The sequence below is a fragment of the Gambusia affinis genome, linkage group LG16 (assembly GCF_019740435.1).
Source record: "Gambusia affinis linkage group LG16, SWU_Gaff_1.0, whole genome shotgun sequence".
NCBI lineage: Eukaryota > Metazoa > Chordata > Actinopteri > Cyprinodontiformes > Poeciliidae > Gambusia > Gambusia affinis.
In genome coordinates, this window is record NC_057883.1 from 7,016,477 (window position 1) to 7,036,376 (window position 19,900).

At 37.8% G+C, this 19,900-nt stretch overlaps 1 protein-coding gene across 4 annotated transcripts in view; it reads left to right on the plus strand.

Annotated features, from left to right (window-relative positions):
- The window catches only part of map4k5 (mitogen-activated protein kinase kinase kinase kinase 5), a 40,673-nt gene that overhangs the window by 2,281 nt on the left and 18,492 nt on the right, over nucleotides 1-19,900 (plus strand). For all 4 annotated transcript variants that reach the window (XM_044142520.1, XM_044142521.1, XM_044142522.1 and 1 more), the window contains exons 3-14: nucleotides 8,601-8,658; nucleotides 13,900-13,990; nucleotides 15,359-15,423; nucleotides 15,515-15,570; nucleotides 16,178-16,225; nucleotides 16,778-16,820; nucleotides 16,931-17,003; nucleotides 17,078-17,209; nucleotides 17,430-17,492; nucleotides 17,586-17,667; nucleotides 18,117-18,233; nucleotides 19,814-19,892. In XM_044142520.1, the coding sequence (XP_043998455.1) occupies nucleotides 8,601-8,658; nucleotides 13,900-13,990; nucleotides 15,359-15,423; nucleotides 15,515-15,570; nucleotides 16,178-16,225; nucleotides 16,778-16,820; nucleotides 16,931-17,003; nucleotides 17,078-17,209; nucleotides 17,430-17,492; nucleotides 17,586-17,667; nucleotides 18,117-18,233; nucleotides 19,814-19,892 (907 nt within the window). The remainder of the gene's footprint in view (nucleotides 1-8,600; nucleotides 8,659-13,899; nucleotides 13,991-15,358; nucleotides 15,424-15,514; nucleotides 15,571-16,177; nucleotides 16,226-16,777; nucleotides 16,821-16,930; nucleotides 17,004-17,077; nucleotides 17,210-17,429; nucleotides 17,493-17,585; nucleotides 17,668-18,116; nucleotides 18,234-19,813; nucleotides 19,893-19,900) is intronic.

The window sequence follows — 19,900 nt, forward strand, 5'->3', positions numbered from 1 at the left end:
CCACCCCCAGACAGGCCACTGGTGGAATGTAGCGCTTGGTATTCACACTGAGCTCCCAGGCGGGACGGCTGCAGCGGGCTGAAATACGATCCAGCCCCTGTTTAAACACGCGCTTTACTAAAGGGTGTGTTCAGAGCTAAAATGACAGCGGAAACACCTCAAATTGGAAAAATGTCCCTGTTTAGGCTGCCTTGCACGGATCTGTTTTAGGAAGCAGCTTTCGTCACCATTGGATAGTTACTACAGACTTTTAAAGATGGCTGGGACGCTCCAATAGAAAAAAATAAATGGATTTAGTTCAGCTTATAATGCTGTCGACATTTCTTAAATGTTGGAGCAGGGACATGTTGACAATTTATGCTTCTGTACCTCTTTTTATTTAAAAAGGAAAAAAAGATAAACTTACTTTTTTTTTTTTTTTTTTTGTCAATGGAAAATGTTTTTTTCCATACAGTGCAGGGTTTCCTCTATGTGTAATTGATCGTGGCACATTGCTACGGCAAAATAAAAGCTGCCAGACTTTCAAAATGAAGATTTGTTGTTATTTTTTTAAACATGTTAAAACAATGTAAAACATGTGATGCATACAGAGTCTATATATATGCAGTTTCACTAACCATGAGCAGAGTTTGAAATTAATTTAAATAAATATCATTAAAAAAAATTACATTTTGTTGAAAAACCAACAATACTAGCTTCTTCCTGTCTGGCTGTGACCATAGGTGTAAGTCTGGATCCCCCCCCAATCTTGGAAAAGTAAATAATTTTTTCCCCCCCCCCCCCCCCCCCCCCCAAAGAAATCATGAAATAAATCTTTGTAATTTAAACAATATCAATATGAAAGGGCAATGGAAACAAAGAACGAAATAAAGTCCTTATAGTTTATAAAACATAAACTATAAGGACTGTACTCCCCTATGTATAATCTGTGCATATAGCTCCCATATTTATATTTATATTTATATTTAGTCTTGTACACCTTTAAATAAATATTTATATCCTGTATAGCACTTCTGGATAGATGCAAACTACGTTTTGTTGCTTGTACTTGTGACAGTGCAATGACAATAAAGTTCTATTCTAAAAAAAAAATAAAAAAAAATCTGCCGTTCATCTAAGAAGAAAATAAGAATTTTTTTTTTTGGTCCCCCCCTTCCATTGTTAGAACAATGGACCTTACCAGAGGGGCCGCTTTTCATTGGCTGATGCTCATTCTACGTGGTCACGTGGGTGGCAGTCTCACAAACACGAGCTTTTCGTTAGCTAAGTACAGCATAATAGCAGTTCTGATACAACTTCTACACCTTGAAGCCTGTCTGCTACACAGTCTAACGTTAGCTAAACAGATCAATATGCAACGTGTACTGTATCTGACACACACTAAAGATTTTATTTTAGCAGAAAAGGCTTTGGACTAAATTGTTACTCGTGTTAGCCACTCTAGCACCAAGTACAGCTGGTCAATCAACCATCGCTGTGTTCAGGGAAGCGCTGATTAATAATCCATAAATAAATATCAAGCCTGGAAACTTGATATCGTAACGGACTGGATGTTATGTTTTTAACGTAATCTTTGCTCGTCTTGCGGGGCGCAGGCGGTTTCCACGGTAACAAGTGTGCTTAAACTACAAAGAGAGACAGACTAAAAAGGTACGAATGGTTTTGAGTTGATCACCTGTTCGGGTTATTTTACCTTTGTTTACATTTGCTGTGGCTCATTACAGCCGCTGTAGTTTCTAAACGTTGGACCAATTACCCTGTTTGTTTGTGAGTATACGTCATTCATAACAAACATCAAATAGAACAAATAGATTTCATAAAATTTTAACAAACAAATGGCTTCTTTACCGTAACAGAGCTCTTTGGTTCCTCTTATCAGTCTGTAGCTTCTCATATTGAGGTCATCAAACCAAATTTCAGATCTACCGTAACTGACTGACTGACACCTGCTGGCCTCAGGTTTGCAACCAGCTTGTGACTGAGAAACCAGTAACCTCCTCCCAGATGATGACATGAACTTGTTATTTCCTCTGTCCATTGTAGTAGCTGATATATTGTGAAAATCAGGTAGAAATTATGCACTAATGGAGTCATGTTTACATAGAAACAATGCGCTACGAGGCTTTGCTTGTGAGACTTGCGGTCACGTGGGTCGGTTGTGGGCGGAGCTTGGTAAGGTCCATGGTTCAGTCCGAAATGTCGGAGGAGCAACAGGCTCCGTCAGAGCCGCTGAATGAGGGGCTAGCTGTTAGCTGAGCCTCTGCAAATAACAAAGCCTCCAAGTAAGTAAATACTTAAAGCAAAAGACATGCAACACCTTTTATTTACTTTCACTGCTCAATAAGAAGAAATGCATTAACAATAAAAGTCAGAATGCAGTTCGTTTTTCATTACTTTGGCTGAATCATGATTAACTGCCACCTTTCGCCTTGGAAATCAAAACTGCTTCCCAATACTTCCCAAATATTTAATTGCTACATTGCTTTCATACTTGGCTCTTTTTTTCTGTCAAAGGTAACCAGTATTTCAATTATATTTGGCTCTCTAACTCTTACTTTAATGGGAAGAGTTTGAAACTGGAGGAAGTGGCTGAGCGTTAGCACTAGCCGACAGCTCAGTATGGGAGCCGAGAGCAGAGGAGGTACAGCAGCTGACAGTAAAACAAAATAAAGTATGCCTTTATTTCTTATCATCTTCAACGTAGAGCCTTTAAAACCACAAAATAAAGTCTGAATATTTTTCTAGAAAACTCTGGTGCTGACTCTTAAGTTTAAGTTATACTTCCCAAATATTCAATTTCCAATAAATCAATATTTATGAGGAATTGTATTAAGTGGAGTTATCTATTAAAACGTTTTAGTCAGAGTCTTAACATTTTTGTAAAGGTGTAGCAGAGATTAGATCTGTCACACTGAACCAAACTCATATCTAAACATTTGAATCTTAGTCTGACGTCTATGGGTGTCAACAAGTTGTTCACTGAGAAAAACGCTTTTGTTATTCATTGCTACTTACTAGTCGTTTCTAGTGGTGCAGCTTGAACACAATAAAAACATTATTTATTTTTTTCCATTTTAGTGGGCCCTTATATGACAGTAGGCTGACAGGAAAAGGGTAGAGAGGGGGGAAGACATGTGGCAAATGTTGCCGGGTCTGGGAATCGAACCCGCGACGGCTGCGTAGAGGACTCAAGGCTTCCAAACGTGGGTCGCGCTATCCCCTACGCCACCACACCATGCCCATAAAAACATTTTTGAACCACATTTTACGTTACATTTGACTGTAACTTTGCCAGTCAAAATTGTTATCAAGAACACACCGGGTGCTTGGTGGAGGTCTATTGTTTGGCAAATTTCTGGTGTGTTGACGGGAGGTTTTGTAAAAGATTTTTTTTTTTTTACCACTTTGTCGAACTTGAAACATCAAATTAAGTTTACTTTCGTTTTCAACCAAGTCATAAGAGATTTTTAGTCATTATTTTGTCGCGATTTTTTACAATAAATAAAGCCTATCTATTTTTTAAAAATAAATCGAGTCGGAAGTGCGTGCAAACAAAACCACCTGTCACCGCCCACGGCCTTTTTGTCTTTTTGTTGGAGTCAACGGCCTTCATGCGTAATGTTTCAGATACAAAGGTTCCCTGGTATTTAATCAGCAGCCTTGTCAAACTTGTGTTTAACATACTCTATTTTTTTTTTTTAGAAAACGTCATTAAATAAGCGCATTTAACTGAGACGTGCAATATTTCACCTGCTCCGTGGACCAGTGTGAGTCGAGCATTCAAGGTGTGCCTCAGCCGTCCACACAGCTCCTTTATTTTGTAATCCTTTCCAAATAAAAGTGTAGTGAAAACAGATGCAGGATGTCGCTGCAGTTTTTCTTTTTGTGTGTGTGTGTGTGTTTTATATTCCGTGCATGTGCCGAACTGCCTGGCTGGAAAACACACCGGTGGTTGGAAAACATCTTGGAACATAAGTCGCACCAAGAGATGAAACTAGAAAGTTATCGAGTGTTTCAGCAACAATTCGTCTGTCAAAGCAAGCCTTCAAGTGAGCTTCTTAAATATACAGGAAGAGTAATTCCCCCTTTCTTCATTAGAGCTGTGCATTCTCACCAACCTACGTGTCTCATCATTTACAGTCACTTTACTTATTAATGGTGTACATGTCAGAAAGCCTTGGTCTTGCATATTTAATGCAGAGATGAGACGTCTGGATTTCTGCAGCATTCATTCAGAGGCTTGTATTTATTTTCAAAAAGTGTAGGAGCATGTAGAGGGAGAATCATCCAAAACCTGAGATAACTTTATTTTATCCTGTCGGGACAACAGGATTGAAAAACCTAGACACCTTATTGTCCCTCTTTGTATTTTTTTTTATTGCTGATTAAATCGGCAGGAGAATTCCCTACAGGCGATCTGAGCTTCATAAATCTAGAAATTTACCAACTTGTGACTCTTTTTTTTTTTTTTTGTGAACACGTCCCGATGGGTAAAATGAGACTTAACTTCCTCTTGGAGATTGTTGACATTCTGTGAATAACAGAATCTGTGAGCCACAAGGCGGTTTCATGTGAGGTGTGCGTTTATTGCAGCTGCTGCTGTTATTCTAACTAATTTCTCTTCTGCAGCTTGTGCATAATCATCTGGGTGGCTACCTCTGGCTGTTTCTCCCAATATTAATGATTGCTTATGTCTGTTGCTGTTAATGGGATCTCAGGATAGGGAGAACGTTGCGCCATTGTGCCAGATTAATTCAGTTTTCTGTCTAACTGCTCATTTGTTTAATGTAGCGCCAGACTTATGCCATTTTGGAAGTTTTTCCAATTTTCTATTTTGTTTATTTTCCTTCTTCTAATTGTCTCCTTTGCACAGAAGCGTTTTGTGGGACTGCAGTACCTGGTCCCTTAAGACATGTGGAAAAACGTTGTATGTTACGCCAACAGCATATTCTCATAACATTTTAAAATTAATATTTTTAATCATCAACCACCCTTAGTTAACAGTTTAGGTCTTCTCTATTTATGATTAGCTAAATGTTTTCAATGGTTATTTGATTCTTATTTTTTTATCATTAATTTTTTTATTTTGTTGTGTTTTTTTTTTTCTTTTGGTTGACAGACCACTGTATTGCCTGGAATTTTTCCCAATAAAGCGCCAGCTAAAATCTATACAGAACAAGTTTGTATTTCCTAGAAAGTAACAATTGACTGTATAATTTTTTAATAATTTTGACTCTTCCGCTGTCATATGATGCCTCTCCAGTCTCTTACAAAAGGAGTTCTTTGTTGCAACTTTTCAGCTGCTTTGGTTTTGTTGCTATTTGCTAGACACATCAGCACTATAGCTAAAAACAACAAAAATATAACAAAAGCATTTCTGGACAGTTTTTTTACATGCTACCTTGGTATTGAAAATAAACGGAAACTATTGGATGTTGAAACAAATTACTACCTGCAAGTACAATAATGTTAATTCTAAATTTGTCAAGAATTGGATGTGAAATAAGGAACTGAGTCTCAAAAGACTCACCAGTTCACCGGTGAACATAAATGTAAAAAGAAAACAAAGTACATTTTTTCCAGAAAAAAAAAGTCATAGCAAGGTGAATGAGATGAAGTATTTAACTATTGAGTTGCAGTTACTCTAATCTCTTGTTGCGCACGAAGAAATCAATGAAACTATTTTCTTCTCAAGTCTGACACAAAGATTAGTTTTTCTCGTCAGACGTCTGTTGCACGTCCTCCTCCTCATTCCATCAGTCAGAAGATATTGCACGTTTCTTCTAAAAGCGTCTTGTCAGCTGCATCTCTTACATGAACAATTTCAGAACTTCTCCTTTCCTGCTTCAGCTTTTTTTTTTTCTCAAGTTGGTTGCTTCAACTTTAGGAAGTATAAAGTGAGACACAGTTTGCAAACAAGTGTGAAGTTACTAAACACGTACACTTTAAAGCAGAACTGGCGAAAGGTTCCAGCGTAGGTGAAAAAAAATTGTCTCGTAGCTGTGCAGACATGCAACAGAGCAATGCATGACAATGAGAAGGCCTCATTCTGTTAATATATTTGTTTTTTTTGTGTTTTGCATTTCAAACTGTCCTACCACTCTATTTCCTTTATTTAAAGCTGGTATCTGAACAACAGTGATGAAAGTTATCTACACTCGATGGGCTTGTTTTTTTTTTGTTTTTTTTGCTTCTGTTTTTTTTTTTTTTACGGTTGATTTAGCTTCACTTCCCATCATTTCTCATAGATCAGAGAGTCTCTCATCTTGACCTGGATTCACAAGACCCACATTCTGCTTTGACACAGAAATTTCACAAGGCATAAGTAACTGTTGGGATGAGCGGTGGACCACCGCAATAAATTCAGATGTCAAATGTAAAAAAATAAAGTCACACTTTGAACATTGTAATTTATTTGTATAAAGAGAGACTGAATTATAGATCCATTAAATGGTACCACAAACTTGACTTAAGCGAAGCTCATTTGAGATATCGGAAGGTTTCAGGCTGACTTTGTTGAATAGCACTGCTTTTTGCAGGTTAAGTGATGCTTTATTTTTATTTTTTATTCTAATAAACTATGAATCTCCCTATGTATCGGTATCAGAAATCGGTTTGATATCAGCCAAAAAACAAGTATCTGATTATATTGGCTCTCCAGAAGATCTCTGGTCCGGTATTTAGTCTTCCTCAGCATTTCTATCTCACACACACACCAATTGGTTAGTAATAAATGGCTCAGTTGTTCTCATGTCTATTGTTGTTCACAGTTGTTCTTTCTTTAATACCACTTGATCAACCCTTTTCTAACATTCCAGACTGCAAAATAAGTAATAAATGTATGCATGATTCATGCTGGTATTGTATTGGAACAGTATCGGTATCGGCCAACTCCCAAAGATGCAATAAACAGTATCGGATGTGGAAAATCAGGACATGCCTGAAAGAAATTGTAGAGGCACGGCTTGTGGGATCCAATCTATTTTATTTATAAGTCACCTCAAAAAAACAAAAACAATAGGTTTACCCAAAGTGCTATACAATATGGACAGATAAAACCGACACGATTAATATCAGAACATTAAAAGCAGAATAAGATGTGCTAAAAAGACAATAGAATATAAAAATAGAAAACAACAAGCCAACTTGCATTGTTTCAAAAGCCACTGAAGACAAAGTGCCATTTTAAGAGACTTGGGGTGTTTTCACACCTGATAATCTGGTAGACGGTTTGATTGGGGACCAAAATTGTAGAATTTGTTACATTTCCAGCTGGTGCTGGAAATTTGGGTCATTTGACACACTGCACTGTGTCAAATGATCCAAACTAATTGGAAAACCTATTCCCCACCTCCTGGTGGGGAATAGGTTCGGAGCAGGTGCTGCTCCGAAAATGTAAACAAAAATGGAGTGGCGTCAGGTTTTAGAGGTTGTAGGATTTCTCTTTTGTCGTTGGTGACAGACCACTTGCCTTTTCCCGCTCTCTTGCATTTGTTGTGGTTCTCTTAACCCAGAATGCCCAAACTAGAGCTTCTATAAACCTGATAAAACAGGACTTCAAGGCCTGCACTCTTAAAAAAACGGCAACAGAAGATTCTTGATGACAAACTTGTTCCACAAAATAAAATGTCCCGATATCCTCTGGACTCCAGATTCGATTCAACCAACAGAAGCTGGTCAGCTGATCTGAGGGCTCTTGGTGAAACATAAGGCTGGAGCAAATTGAAAGTGTGGAGGAGCAGGACCAGTAAGGCATTTAAAGGCCACCAGAAGGATTTTAAGATCAATTCTTTGTTGCACTGACAGCCAATGACGGAACAGACGAGACGTGTTGGTGTTTGTGGTTAAAAACGATTTGAACAAAGTGATCCCAGCAGAGAGCGAGTTGCAGGAATTTAGTCGCGTTGTGAGCAGAAAACATGAATTTTTATCTCCAACTCTGACAAGATGGGTTGTAGTTTAGCAACCCGACAGAACCTGGTGTTGATTTAGGCTGACGTTTTAGTGTGCAGAAGATTTTTTTATTACTATGCACAGAAGCAAACATCTCACCAAAATGACATTTTATTGCTTTAATGCCAAATATGTATCTAGGGTTGTTTTGATGGTCGTTATATTTTATTGGTTTCATATTGCTCATGTTTTATTTGCTCGATGAATTGTGTAAAAGGGAAAATAATGTTGAACCCTTTCTAAACATCCTTCAACTTTAGTAAATTCCTCTCATGGCATCCTACTTCTCTGCTTTAGAGCTTAAGCAGCGATTTCTGAATTGATTAATCTGCTGCTCAAAGCAAACATTTGGTCCATAATCCTCCTTTCATCTGATCCTGTTAGGGGTCACCACGATGTATCATCTGCCAGCATTTTCTCTACAATGCCGGGTTATCGTGAAAAATGTGTGTCACATCCAAACGAGTCCCGTATCCAACATGTGGTATTAAAACAACTCCGATAAACTGTTAACAATCAGTATGCAGGTTGTAATTTCATATGACTCAACTCCAAAGCACCAATATCAACAAAGGGTCTGTGTGTTTTTTGTTTTTTTTTCCCCCCTCTTGTTGATATGCTCCTAACTTTGATCGTTTGTCTTTCAGGCTCGAAATATTCAAACAGGAGAGCTTGCTGCTGTGAAGATCATAAAGTTGGAACCAGGTAGGAGTCGATCGTTATCTTTTTATGTCTGTTTTTTTTTTTTTTTTTTTTTTTTAAATCACACTGAACCATTAAATTATTGGTGGTGCTCGTTCTAAAAGGTCTGAATGTGTGTATTTTTTCAACAATTGGAATTAAATCCTAGTGATGTCTTAGAGGAGTTTATAGGGTGTTACAACTTTAACTGCTGTCCCCGTCTCTTGGGCTCTTAAGAAAGGAAAGATTTGGCCTATAATCACTATTTGTGTGTGTGTGTGTGTGTGTGTGTATGATGGGGGGCATAGGAAGACATTTATGACTGTGCCCAGCTCAGGGTCTGTGCCAGTAACGACCCAGTGACAGAGTTAGTGTGATCCAGATTAAAGGGATTACGAAGAAGAGCTTTGCACCATAGACGTGCAGACAAAACTGTGCTGATTACCGGCCAGGAAAGGAAGAGATTCACTTCTCTGTTTTTGGTTTCATTCATCTGGGCCCGGTCGGTGCTGGCGATAGTCCCCCTGTGGGATGATCAATGTGCTTTGTTTAAATTACACACTTGTTTTGTTTCCTCTAAAGCCCAGTTGGATTCAATTATCAAGGTTGATGAGATAGAAATAAGTAATAATTTGAAACTAAAATAATGACATTCTTTTGGAATTTTTCTTTTCTTGGGAGAACAAGCATCAGCATAACGTGGAAATTTTATGGCTTTCTAAATGATGTTTTGCATTACTTTGCAACACCCTCGCTATTTTTTTTTTTTTTTTACACTTAAATAGCCTACCAATATTTATATATATATATATATTAGCCTCATAAGGAGACTCAGCAGGCGTAACCCAAATTTCCTTGAATCAGAATCTTCCTAGTATCCAGTGAACCTTTTTTTTTCTTTCTGGTTTATTTCCCCCCACCACTGAGTCTCTTTTTATGACTAAAATCTGCCTTTTCTGAACCTCAGCAGTGTCCTTTTCTTCGGCGAGCTGCAAACTTTCCAGTAGGACTCCGAGATGTGCTGAGAGCACACGCAGAAGAATGCAGATATTATATTTCATCTGTGTGTGAATCTCACAGCTTCTTATTGTTCTTGCTTATCCTTTTCCCCTTTGTGTTTTATTGCTCAGAGCTGTTTTAGACTTTAGCTTGTGCCGCTTCCTTCCGTCGGTCAATCAGCAGTTCCACGACATGTTTCCTGGGATTTAATTGTCTTGTTTACATCTTTGAATCACCGCAACTGAGGCCACTAGTAAACACAAGGTGTTGCTGGAGAGAAAATGGTGCCGTTACACAGCAGGAATGGCAGCAGAAGGAACATTTATAGACTTAACATTAAACATAACATTTAAACTTAATTCTGCCTGACTAGATTGAGTTCAGTTCAAAACATTACCGTTGTTGTTGTTGTTGTTGTTGTTGTCGGATGCCTCATTACTGGATTATCTCCCAACTCAAGCAGTTTTTTTATCCTTTGTCTTCATTCTTGCAAAGAAAAAGGGAATAATTGCTGTCAAGTACGGTATTAAGTACAATTAATTTATTAAACGACTACCATTCATGTTTGATTCATTTGTTGTCTCTTTTGACTTAAAGGTTTTAGACTTCCAGTGTCTTTCTTTAGGAGAAAGATACCTTTTTTTTTATGCACAGCTTTTTGGACGAGTCGTTTCTCTGCGTCAGAGCTAAACTGTTTAGGGTGGATCTTGCAACCCGACAGGTTAGACAAGAAGTAGTAGTGCTGGCTTGAAGTACGCAGCTAGGAGTGTTGAGGCCCCCTGGGCTGGAGAGCGCTGGGGTTCATCTAAGTGATCATTGAACAAAGTGACAACCAAAATGGCGTCAATGTTAGTTTTTTTTTTTTTTTTTTTTGCTAACTTGACGCACCAAGTCTTGCATGTGTTGGTTTTATCAAACGACGTGACAGCCTAAGCTTCTGTTCAGCAGGTTTGAATAAACGGTAACTTAGTTTTCCAATTTCTACCCAACATATTTCTCATTCAGACCTCTACATCTACATATAAGAATTCTTTATGAACACAACATCTAGAGACTTGTACACAATGAATTGAAATTTGACACGAAGAGCAAGAATGTGTGTATTCAGAGTAGAGAGGAAGTGGCTACATTCTCAGGCCTGGACTCATCAAGAAGAGAGGTCTGTGGGGTGACAAGTTACTTTTTTCTCTCTTTTAGGTCAGACTTAGTCACGTCATTGCAATTGTATTTGCTTAAACATTTGTCACTCTTTGCTCTATCATTAAATGCATCTGGAAACAGCTCCAATAGTTCCTCCTTCTCTTTCTACATACCGAACACATGTATGCATTTTTTTAAGTTCTGCAACTTCAGTTTCAGGCCGGCTGATGTTTATTGCTGGAAGGTTTGGCTCTTATAAGTTTTCCTTCAGACTTAAATTTAAGCAGCACGAGGGAGGTTAAAGTCCAGCGGATAATTTGGTGTCTCTATCATTGTGTAGAGTGACAAATATTTATAACGCTTTAAACTTTTCACTTAAACCATGTTACAACCATAAACTCCAATGTGCTTTATTTGAAATTTTGCGATAAAACATGCTCACAGTTGTAAACTGGAAAGAGAAATAAACCATTGTAGGAAACCTTCTCATGGGTCAAATGTTTTTTGTTTTTTTTTATTATTATTTTTTAAAATGTGATTTAATAATGAGGGTCCATCTGAAAGTATATGTTTATGGGGTAAGAGTTCATAAGTTTCTTACGTCTTCCTACTCCTTTTCAAGCATGTTAAGATTAAATAATGTGGTACAATATACTGCTGTTATGTTTGAAATTAATAAACAAAAAATGAAATAAATAAATAAAGGAATATGACCAAATTCAACTTTACGGCCAAGATCAGATCGATCGTTTCAGGCCTAAGTGTGACGAGGTCGAGTTATTTTTCAAAGAAGAATATGCAGTGATGTGCAAAGTTGGTAGAGAGACAGTCTGAAACACCACTGTCAGCTGTAATTGCTGCAAAATGGTTCTGTGGAGTATTAAATTATAGATGCTGAGTACAAATACATGAAACACTTTTTTCTTTTTCTTTTTTCTTTCTTTTTATACTGTGAAAAAAAAACTACCTGTTCTAGATCGTGACCTGCATAGTTTATACTGTAGAGCTCTGCACAGCTGCACTACACTGATTAGACCGAGTTCTGATGGTTTTTATGAGTCTGTAAGAGGAGCACTGTTTATATACCATCCTGAAAACTGAATTCTCATATTTAGTTTTGGGAAATCTACACATTCTGTTTGCAGATATTCTGCCTTTAACTCGTCATTGCGTGGAAATAGTGTTTTTCTGCAGCGCCTTATGGCCGGATACTTCTTAACCTCCTGTTAATACATTCCAGGTTGTGTGTGCACAGCTGGGAACAACTTGGCTTAAATGTTTCTTTTCTTCACTTCCTATTGGTCATGTGCGTTGCAGTACAGTCAAGTGGAAAGTTGCCCTGGAAATTGGCCTTTACTGCAAGCTTTATATGATGCAGTACTTGTCTGCTCTGTAGTCTTTAATATCAGTGATGAAGAGCTGGTTTGTTTTGGTATTTCTATGAAGTTAATTGAGTCTTTTTGAAGGCTGAAGCTTGCATATGGCACTATTTTTTTATTTATTTTTCTCCTTGCCTCATTAAGATGTTTTCAACAAATCAGCGACTAATAGTCTTCTTTTTAGGTTTTGCAAAAACCCACAAACCAAATCAGTTGATTACCAGTGTGTCTGCTGCAATAAGCAATAATTTAAGTCAAGTCCATCTGCAAAGCACGTTTCAGCATCAAAGTGTTTTACAACATAAAAACATCATACAGTCATCAGTTATGAAATGAGCAATAAACATTACACTTTGTCAAATCCCATCATAAAAATCCTCTAACAAATATTCATCAACACACAAATGAGTTTCTCTAGATCTTGCTAAAACATTAGTTCTTTAATCCTGGAAATGTTTGCCAGGTGATAGAAGGCTGACTTTGTAATCGTCTTTATGTGGCTGTGCAAATTCAGGTCAGAGTCCATAAATTGGGCCTGAGCTCTAGTTTCTAGCTGTAATAACAGATTCTGTGACTCTAGATTGTTTCTTTTTAGGTCCAAAAACAATAACTCCGGTTTTATTTCTGTTCAGCTGGAGAAAGTTTTGGCACAGCCACACATTTATCTGTTCTAATAACCTGTTTAGTGCTTGCATGGATTTGAAGTAACCTGGTGGCATCGTAATGTAGAGCGTAGTTATGGTAACTAATCCCATTTCTTGTTATAGCCTGAGCTAGTGGAAGCACATAGATATCTAAATTGGAGGGCTCCCAGGTTTGAACTTCTGTCCGCTTCAAAGAAATGACCTATTGGCACGAAGAAGTCCCTGTTCTTTATGCAAGATTCGAACATAAGTACTGGACCGGAGAGTCTGACCCAACTCTCCAGTCGTTTTAGTAATATGTTGTGGTCAACAGTGTCAAAAGCTGCACTGAGGTCCAACAGAACCAGCACTGTGGTTCTTCTACAGTCTGTGTTCGTATGGATGTCATTGAACACTTTGATGAAGTCAACCTGAGTACTGTGGTCGGCCCGGAAACCAGACTGGAAGATGTTAAAGCTGTTGGTCATTGTTAAAAAGCTATTTATCTTTTGAAACAACTTTTTTCAATCACTTTGCTGATTAATTGAAGGTTTATCGCATGATAAATTAAAGTGGGCTCAATAATTTCCATTCTTTTATTTATTTATTTATTCGCGCAATTTTGTTTAGAGATTTCATAATCCATTTTAATTATGGTTTCGGTGTGTAATTCTTATTCTCGTTTTGTTTGTTTTTGGTCGTTTTATTTCAGATGTTCAAAATATCTTCCAGTTCCACTGTGAAGTTTTCTGTACAAAATTAAAGTTTATCGGTCTTTGAGAGGCTGAACTTGCATCATTATGCCAATTTCACCAAAATGATCTCGAAACGACAATATTATCATTTATAGCAACAATTATGGGGACAATTTATCATCTATCCAAATTTACTATTGTGTCAGGCCTAGTTTATATACTTATTGAATTGTTTTGGTCCATTACAATTGCTTGTATTGTTTTTTGCCCTTTGAGATCTAAATATATAAACGGCACTATAAATAAAGTCTATTGCTGTTTATTATAATTTTCATGCAGTCCAATTATTTGTCAGGTTTAAGTATAATAAATGTTTTTGTTCATGCGTCATGTTTTTTTTTTTTTTTTTATATGTCTCTTTGTTTTTAGGAGATGACTTTTCCATCATTCAGCAGGAAATCTTCATGGTGAAGGAATGCAAGCACCACAACATTGTGGCCTACTTTGGGAGCTACCTCTGGTAAGAGCCAGCTGAAAATAACCCTGCCTTAGTTTTTTTTTTTTTTTGTCTTTTAATCCAGACTTTTCTGCTCTCTCCCAGTCAGTCCACGGTGAAACATTTACAAAATGTAAACGCCACCGTTTCTTTTTTTTATTATTATTTTTTAACCAACCGCCACATGAATGTCACACGTTGTGTATTTAATTACTTCATCACACTAAAGCGTGAAACTATGACTCGAGGGTTTCAGTGCCCGGGTGCCGCTTTTATGTTTTACAGGGGTCCGTTTTTTTTTTTTTTTTTTTTTTATAGGCTTTTTATCTTTTGAGGAAGTAGACTCGGTCCGCCCAAAACTGCCTCAGAGTTCCAGCAGGTTTAACTGGATTTGAAGGCTCTGAACGCTTTAAAAAAAATTTTTTTATATGGCTGTTAGCTCAAGCACACAGGTTGCAGCGCAGCAGGTCTGTCTTGTGTAGTCTTACCGCACAGAGCTCAGCTGGGTACGGTGGAACAATAATGACCAGCCCCACCATGCATTAATTACAGGAACTATGTTTTTGTGTGGCAACATTCAAGGTTATGTTTAATGTAATAACTCGACTTGTTTGCACACCAAGCAAAAAGAGGTGTGAAAAGTAACACTGCAAGTGGAGATCTGGTGCTAGCCAGAATTATGTCTTCTGCTTCAACAGTCTTGCTGTTTTTGTTGTAACGTTCATCCCATAATTAGATTCTGGATTTAACATCTGATACCAGGTTAGACATCCTGTTTACTTGGTAATGACAGCAAGTTTAAGAAAACAACTAAGAAAAGTTTAGAACAAAAACTGTCCTGCTTTGGTCAATTTCCCAAAGCAAATTGACCAACTTTGCTTTGGCAGTCAAACAAACTTCTCATATTGAAAACAGCAAACTTCAGTGTGTTTTTGCAGGATTTTTTTTCTTTTTTTTGTGTGTGTGTGTGTATTAAAACAGATAATAGTTCATAACTGTAAAGGAGGTAAGAACAAATGAACAGAAGGGAATGCATGCAAATAATAATGTCACTTGAGGAATCTCTTAGGAAGTCCTATATGCAGGTTCCCACAAGCGATGTGGGACAAAACATGTAACAGAAAGTGGTCAGGTCATATGAGTCCAAATTAAATTATTTGGCATATATGTAAAAAAAAAAAATGGTAGAAAATTAGGAATCATGACACACAATCTCAATGGTTGCAGCATCAGACTGTGAGGATCCTTTAGCTCTGCATGGCCAGGGCTTTGGATATGAAGCCCTGTTTTGTTTTGTATCTTAACTGACCTACAAAACGTATCCGACAGTACATGTTTGATCTTATTGTTTATCTTATTATTCTATTTTTTTTGTTTGTTTGTCTCCTCAAGTCGAGAAAAACTTTGGATATGTATGGAATACTGTGGTGGCGGATCCCTGCAGGACATTTATCACAGTGAGCTGATTCATTCCGTTTCTGAAAAGTCTTCTTTTTGAGATCTACTGTTTGAACTCTACAAGAACTGAATGACCTTGTGTTTTTACAGTCACAGGGCCTCTGTCAGAGCTCCAGATTGCATACGTCTGCAGGGAAACCTTGCAGGTAAATGTATTCCACATTAGGAACACAAGTTATATATTATTGTGTATTCTTAGTTGTTTTTTCCTTATCAATGAACTCATAATTAATCGACAAGCTGCATTTTCTTGAAAACCTGAGTTTTCCCTGGTATCAAGAGGGCTGTCTGTCTTTCTGTACCATAAAAGGTAACATTTTTCGTATGCTGAATTAAAAAAAAATAAATCTCAAGCTATTAAGGTGAAACTAAAGGAGTTTGTCAAGTTTTTATATTTCAAAACAGAAATGCATAAAATGTATTTTTCATCCCACACTGGACTCTGTTCAGACCGTTTCTCTTTCCTGTTCTGGCATGGCCCGGCCATCTTTGTTTCTGTATCAACTGGTTCTTAATAATGACCACTGGTGCCCTATTATGAATGGCAACCAAACTACAAGACTATAGGAAGGTCTAAGCAAACGTTATTAGTTGATCGATTTGAACTAATATTAATCTCATAAACTATTATTGACAATTAATTGTAAATTGGTTGGTTATTTGTTTGCATTCCTAATCCAAATGCATTTCATTAATATTGCAGTGTATTATTGTGTCTAGTCAACTTTTAGCTGAATATTATTTCTTTTACAGGGCTTGGGGTATCTGCACATAAAGGGCAAGATGCACCGTGATATCAAGGTATTATTACTTTCATCTTGCTGCCTTCTAATATTAAGGCAACACTTGTGTAAGTGGGTAAGATTTATAGACGCTGCAGTACTAGTGTAAATATCTGCAAATACATCAGTTGTTTCTGAAGCAGTCCAGTTTCATGAAACTCTTTTACACCCCCCACCGCAGCAGAGGTGCGAATTTAAAAGGATATGGGCCGGTCCAGCTGCAGTTTTAGGTTTCAGTTTGTGCTCGATTGTGCGTTGTGCATGCTCAAAACGCTGGAGCCTCACTCATATGTGTTATCAAAAAGGTCAGGGCTGGGCCTATTATCTTTTCTCAGCTCTATGCAGCAAGCGCTTCCTGTTTCCTCTACTCTCACCACAGGATGCTACCACAGAGTCTGTCAGTCACAGCCAACATAAACAATGCTAAAAGCTGCGATGGCGATGTAATGTTACTAGAAGTTAGACCTGATGTAGTCGTTGATTCAATCAGAGCAGCTGCCGACACATGCTACCTTGTTATGAAACCCCTAACGCCAAGCTTAAAAAACATTTTTTGGCGATTTGTCAACAGGGTGCAAACATACTCCTAACAGACAACGGAGATGTGAAGTTGGGTAAGAAAGACATCTAAGCAACACCACATTAATGTTGCTTAGAGTTTAAAATCAGTTGTTGTTTTATTTGCATGACATGATCTGAAAACTCTCCCGAATTTTTGTTGCAGCTGACTTTGGAGTTGCTGCCAAAATAACAGCTACCATTGCAAAAAGGAAGTCCTTCATTGGTACACCTTATTGGTAAGTGTGGCTCCTGTAAGAGTGGCGATGCCAGCAGCGAGATACGCTTCATCTCCCGTCTTTTCTTCGTTCAGGATGGCTCCTGAGGTTGCAGCCGTAGAGAAGAACGGCGGCTACAACCAGCTGTGCGACATCTGGGCTGTTGGCATCACATCCATCGAGCTGGCGGAGCTGCAGCCTCCGATGTTTGATCTGCATCCGATGAGGTATGTCGCACCCGTGGCAGCCATCGGTCAAACCTTCCTCATGCGATTCTCGGTCCGCTTCCTGCTTTTGTTTTTCCTCGAGGGTTTTATCACGTCTTGGTGACTTGTGCGGTTATCCTGTTAAAACAAAGTATGCTTAGGTTATGAATAGAACATGATGTATGTCGTGTCACTAATTTTGGGACACCTTCCTTTTGACTCGATGCTTTGTTGTATGCAGGGCTTTGTTTTTGATGTCCAAGAGCAGTTTCCAGCCTCCTAAGCTAAAAGACAAAAACAAATGGTGAGTTTCTGGGGAACAATCCATGTTCTGTCGGTATGATTGACACTTAGGGTAATCTGTTTCAAACAAGGATCCTTTTTTTTCTGTATACAGGTCTGCTGCTTTCCATAATTTTATTAAAGTCTCTCTCACAAAGAACCCAAAGAAGCGGCCCACCGCAGAGAAACTTCTACTGGTACGTCTTTGTTTTTGGATGGGTAAAAACAGTATATATGCTTGTTTGACTAACTGAGATCATTATAGTGGAAAAATGTATTCCTTTTTAGAACTTGAACCCAATCAGAAGAGAAGGCTTTCACCGGTTCTGTTAAAGCTGCAATAGAACTTCACTACCTGAAAAAGAGCTTTTGTTGGATTTTGCTTACCTTTTGTTCTTTAGGGTCTTTTAGAGAACTATATATTAACTTTCCATTGTTTAAGTTTTTGTTTATATTATACGGTTCCCTAAAACATGCTCTTCTGTCATCCCACAGTAATGGCCTCTAAGAGTTCCTGCTATGTAGTTTTGGAGTTTTCTTTATGTGGTGATGATTCTGGACAGCAGTAAAAGTGATGCTAAAAAAAACTAGCATTCTCAACTGCTAATCTTAAAATCAATGTTTTTCTTCCTGCTTATTTCGCCAGCATGTGTTTGTGGCTCAGACTGGGCTAACGAGGAGGCTTGCTGTTGATCTGCTTGATAAGATGAATAACCCAGACAACCACCAAAATTACAGCGAAGTGGACGATGATGACCTTGAGGTAACGTGGATTTTGTCTCATGTGCACTTCACTTTTTCAAATTTTGTCATATTAAAACCACAAACTTACACTTGTATGTTTTATTAGTCATTTATGTGATAGGTGAATCCAAATCAATACATAATCAATACATTATTGTGAAGTGGCCTACTTACAAAACACAATTTATGGTGGTAAATACTGTACTTTACTTTAAATACACCATCCCTGTGGTGAAACATGGCACTGATGGCTTCATGTTTTGGGGGATGTATTTTATTAGCAGCAATTATTTAGATCATTGTACATTCATGTGTCAGAAACGGCCAATCAAAGTCAACCTACATCCAACTAACAGCCTAAATTAAATTAGACTTGTTAAAAATTAACATTCTCTCTGCTGTGTTGCAAAAGTAGGTAAATCTTTTAGACCCCATAGCATCTGCAGCTGAAACCTCAGCAACCTGTGACAGTTTGCGGTTGCAGCATTACAGAATGTAAACAAGTTAAAGGAGTGTTGGTACTTTTTGCAAGGCAGCCTAGCTTTGATTGTTTTAGATGCATTTAGATTTAGCGATAAATCTAAATGTATTAGCAGATTTGCTAACTCTTTATTTGAAGGTGTGTGGATAAGACTGACACCTGCTATGAAGATGAAGGAGTCTTTATGAATGTCTATAACTGTCATGAAGTGTCTTTCAGTAAATAATTACACTATTAATGCAAAGTTAATACACTTAACATTTAGTTGTTCAATGTAACAACTTAAATGTTACATTTAATGCAACATTTAAGTTGCATTAAATGTAACATCAAAAGTCTAAACTTTGCATTATTTGGTCAATAATGATACTTTTCACTAAAAGTTCTATTAAAATGTATATAAAAAGACCATTACAATTGTCAACTTTGCATTAATAGTGTAATTATTTACCGAATGACACTTCATGACAGTCATAAACATTCATAAACACTCCTTCATGTTCATGACAGGTGTTTTATTTCCAAGTATCTTTCAAGTTCAACTTTATTTGTGTAGCACATTTCAGCAACAAGGCAGTTAAAGGTGCTTTACATAATATATAAAACACAAAAATACAGTCATGGAACTCACAGTCTTTGCAAAAACGGATAATTCCTACAGTTATTTCTGAACCCTGACGGACCCTGACTTATTGAAACTCCCCAGTGACATTATTATTATTCCAAATGGGGTCTGCGTCACATCTTTGTGGCAGCCAGGGAGGTGGTACCAGCACCATTTAAGAGGCCATTGTGGCTTTTCTCACACTGACAGCAGCAGCACTGTCTTAGCCATGGCAAAGGAAAAAAAAAGAAAAACACCCAAAGGCTATTGACTGCAAGCAATGGAGCTTGTAACAAACAGCCGGCCTCTGGGATGCATATTAATGCGGTGATGCACAAGAAACGCAGTTCTCAGCAGTGCATGACTGACTGGCAAAGTTTCCAAATTATTTCTTGAGATTATTTTAAAAGAAAATGTCACAACCGTCCCAAGTGACTCAAGTTGGTGCAGTTTGACTATTGCGTCATTTTGAAGATGCTTGCTGCTTTAATATCTCGTTTGTAATGTTTTCCAGCCTGTCCCTGTAGTCCGACACACCATCCGTTCCTCAAACAAACACCCTAAAGTGGAGAGGACGCGCTCCGAGATCGACTGTAAGTGC